Source organism: Gracilinanus agilis, unplaced genomic scaffold, assembly GCF_016433145.1.
Source record: "Gracilinanus agilis isolate LMUSP501 unplaced genomic scaffold, AgileGrace unplaced_scaffold13293, whole genome shotgun sequence".
In the NCBI taxonomy this organism is placed as follows: domain Eukaryota; kingdom Metazoa; phylum Chordata; class Mammalia; order Didelphimorphia; family Didelphidae; genus Gracilinanus; species Gracilinanus agilis.
The window spans coordinates 564-3893 of NW_025343913.1; the positions used below are offsets into that span (position 1 = coordinate 564).

At 70.9% G+C, this 3330-nt stretch overlaps 1 protein-coding gene across 1 annotated transcript; it reads left to right on the top strand.

Annotated features, from left to right (window-relative positions):
* Positions 1-1036: 1036 nt before the first annotated feature.
* Positions 1037-2951, top strand: CUNH19orf81 (chromosome unknown C19orf81 homolog; the record flags this gene model as incomplete). The annotated part of the gene is made up of 5 exons (XM_044683108.1): positions 1037-1145; positions 1232-1310; positions 1416-1536; positions 1636-1775; positions 2756-2951. Coding segments are annotated over 5 exons (645 nt in total), but the record flags the coding sequence as incomplete, so codon positions are not given.
* Between the last annotated feature and the right edge of the window lie 379 nt (positions 2952-3330).

Here is a 3330-nt window from a genome sequence, read left to right on the forward strand (position 1 = left end):
CCCAGGTTACTCAACACACGTGCACCCTAGAGACATCCAAGGCCCCAGGTGGGCAGAAGCATCTCCGGACACGGCCCCAAGTGGGACCAGGAGCCCCTCACACACTCCCGGCCTCCGGGCCAGGACGCCTGGGTCCCCCCTGCCCCTCTGCCCTGTTCCCTCCTTTGCCAGGAAATGCCCAGTCTCCAGGGACTGTGGGCCCCGGGGCCGGGGAAGGGAGCCAGCCCAGCCCATGTGGGGGGAGACCGAGGCAGCAGAGAAGCAGGGAGAGGAGACAGAGTGAAGAGGCAGCCCCAGCCCCAGGCAGAGGGAACTGGGCCGGCATGGGGGGAGGCAGAGAGCAGAGACCCGGAGAAACCCAGGGATGGTGGTACCCAGAGAGCCCCGAGTGGGACCAGGGATGGCCGCCCGGAGGGCTGGTGGCTGTCAGGGGGCCTGACAGGGAGAGGCGCAAGGCCAGAAAAGCAGAGAAGGGAAGTGCAGCGGGAGGAGGAGAGCCACCCAGGAGGGGCCCCCTTGGGCCCAGGGGCTCCCGGCTGGCCAGCCCAGAGGTTCTAGGTGGGAGGTGCCTCCCCTGCCTCCCCTTCCTCCCCTTCAGGCCTTGCTCTGGGCCCGGTGGGGCCGGCTCTCGATCAGGGGCCAGGGCGGCCGGGCCATGGAGTGATGTCGGGCCCAGGCTCCAGCGCGGGCCTGGGGGCCTCGGCTCCCCAACCAAGCCAGGTGTCCGGCCGGCGGCCTGCCCCTCCCCCTCCATTAGAACCCGGCTCTGTTTGAATCTTTTCTGTTTATTGACTTCTGCGTGGGATGGGGGTGCTGGGCGAGAGCCTGCGGAGAGACCAAGAGGCACGCGAGGAGATGGGGAGAGCCGCAGAGAGAGGAGCCGAGCTTTGGAAGCGAGGAAGGGAGAAAGAAGTGGGAGAGAGCTGGGGAGAGAGCCTGGGGGGGCGGGGGAGGCAGGCTGGGGGCTTCCCAGCCAGGGGGGGCTGGGGAGAGGCGGCTGGGCCGGGCCCCTGACCCTTGTTCCGTGACCGCCCAGATGCAGCAACCACAGCAGCAGCAGCAGCAGCAGCAGCAGCAGCTGCTGCTGCCTCAGCAGGAAGGCGAGTCCTCGGGCTCTCGAAGCCCTCCAGGGCGATGGGAGTCGGGTAAGGGGCGGCCCAGGCGCGGGGTGCCGGGTGGGAGGAGGTGGCAGGAGCGGCCGCAGGAGCCCCAGCCCTGGCCCTGTCCCTAGGAGCCGGGGTGTCGCTCATGGACTTGGAGACCCCAGAGGACGCGCAAGCCCGGAATCTGGGCCGAACCATCAAATCCTCGTGAGTGTCCTGCTGGGCCCAGCTTGGCGGGACTCCCGGGCCCTGCCGGCCGGCCCCCCCCCCGACGGCCCCAGCGCTTGACCAGGCGGCCTTCTGTGCCTCCAGGAAGCTCCAGGTGCGCCAGATCCTAGCCGAGTACGAGGCCCTGGACCGGGAGCTGCCCTGCATCCGCAAGTTCCCCAGCCCACCCCCGGCCCAGCCCCTCTGCCTGTGCATGGAGACTGCGGTGAGCCTGCCCTCTGGTCCCGGGCCCTCCCTGCTGCCCGCTGCCCCCCCAGGGGCCCAGTGTGGGGGTGCAGACCCGAGGCCTCCCTCCCCACCCTAGCCCGAGTACGACTTCACCCACCTGGACCTGCTGAATGCCCTGGAGGCCGAGGTGCCGGGCGCCCTGGAGAGCGGGCGGGTGAGCAGCATCCGCTACGAGAACATGAACGTCATCTGCGGCACGGCGGGCCGCAAGGACCGGTGAGTGCCCGACCCGGCCCCGGGGCCCACGGGGAATTCGGCAAGGGAGCCAGCAGGGACCGGCCGACCCACCGGACACTCAGGGTGAGCCCGGGCGGCCCAGGGTGAGAGGGGGGACCCCCCACTGACCAGAGACACGGGGAGCGACCGCGAGGCAGAGCGTGGACACGGGGAGGCCCCCCAGACCAGGACATGGGCGATGAGCCCCTCCACTGATCAGAGACACGGGGAGGGAGCGTGAGGCAGAGCGCGGACACGGGGTGAGCCTGGGCGTGATGAGGCCGAGTCAGCGAGGACCACTGGCTCGCTGGATGGGCGCCAGACAAGGGGATCCTGACCCCTAAGGTCCAAGGGCTCGGCCCTCTCACGGCTACCCAGGAGTGCAGAAGGCCGGGGCCCTCTGCCCCCGGCGGGATGGAGGCCCTGGGCCCGGGGAGGCGTGTGGGGAGTGACCCTCCCCCAAGAGCAGGGGCCCTGCCAGGGGCTGGAGGGGGCGAGCCTGGGACAGAACAGGGAACGGCCAATGACCCTCCATTTCAGACTCTGGGCCTGAGCCTCTCAGCTGCTGAGGGGGGGGGGATCCCGCTGGGATGGCCCCCGAGGCAGGGGGCTCTCCCTCACCCCTGGCCCTTGGGGCTGCAGGGGCTGCAGGGGCTGCAGGGAGCTATGTGGCCACGAGCTCCGAGAAGGGGGCGGGGCTCTGCTCTTCGGTGCCCCCCAGCGAGGGATGTAGGGAAAGACCCCCGAGGTGGGAGGGGGGTGAGACGAGAGACCCAGAGGGGTGGGTGGCAGCCTGGGCACGCTGAGGCGCGGGGAGGTGGCCGTGGTGACGTGTGCGGCCCCTTGGCTGGGCCGGGCCCAAGGACGGGCCTGGCACGGAGGCCGAGGGAGGTGATGGAGTGATGACACTATCTACGGCCCCACTGCTGGGTTGGGCACACTGAGGCCGGGCCCACCCTCCCTCCGTCCTGCCGCCGCAGGTGGCTCATCACCGTCACGGACTTCCAGACCCGCTCGCGCCTGCTGCGCTCGGGGCTCCGCCCGCGCGGGATCCTTCACGCCCTGGCCCGCCACGACGAGCTCCTGCTAGGAGACTATCGCCTGCACCTGCGCCGGGCCCTGGCGCGACGGCGCATGCTCGAGGCCCTGGGAGCGGGACCCACCGAGGAGGACTGAGGGCGGAGCCGCGCCTGCGCACGAGCCCCGTGGCCCCTCCGGAGAGGGGCAGCCAGGCGGGACCGGGCGGGGCATCAGGGGGCGTGGCCACAAAGGAGGTGGGGCGGGCTCGAGGGGAGGGTGGATACTGTGAGTTTAATTATAAAGAATGACCCGGTACAAAAAGCCATTTCTTTGCAAAATCGGGGAGGGGAGGGGGCGCCCCCCGTCGATTTTCCCCTCCCCGACCCTCCCTGGAACGCGGCCTCGGCCCGGGAGGGGCGTGTCCTGGCCGCGGGAGGGCGGCCTCGGCCCCAGGCGGGCGCTCCCGCCCCTCGGCGGGGCCTTCTGGCTTGGAGGGGCAGCATCCGCTCTCGGAACTGCGCGGCTGCCTGCGTGC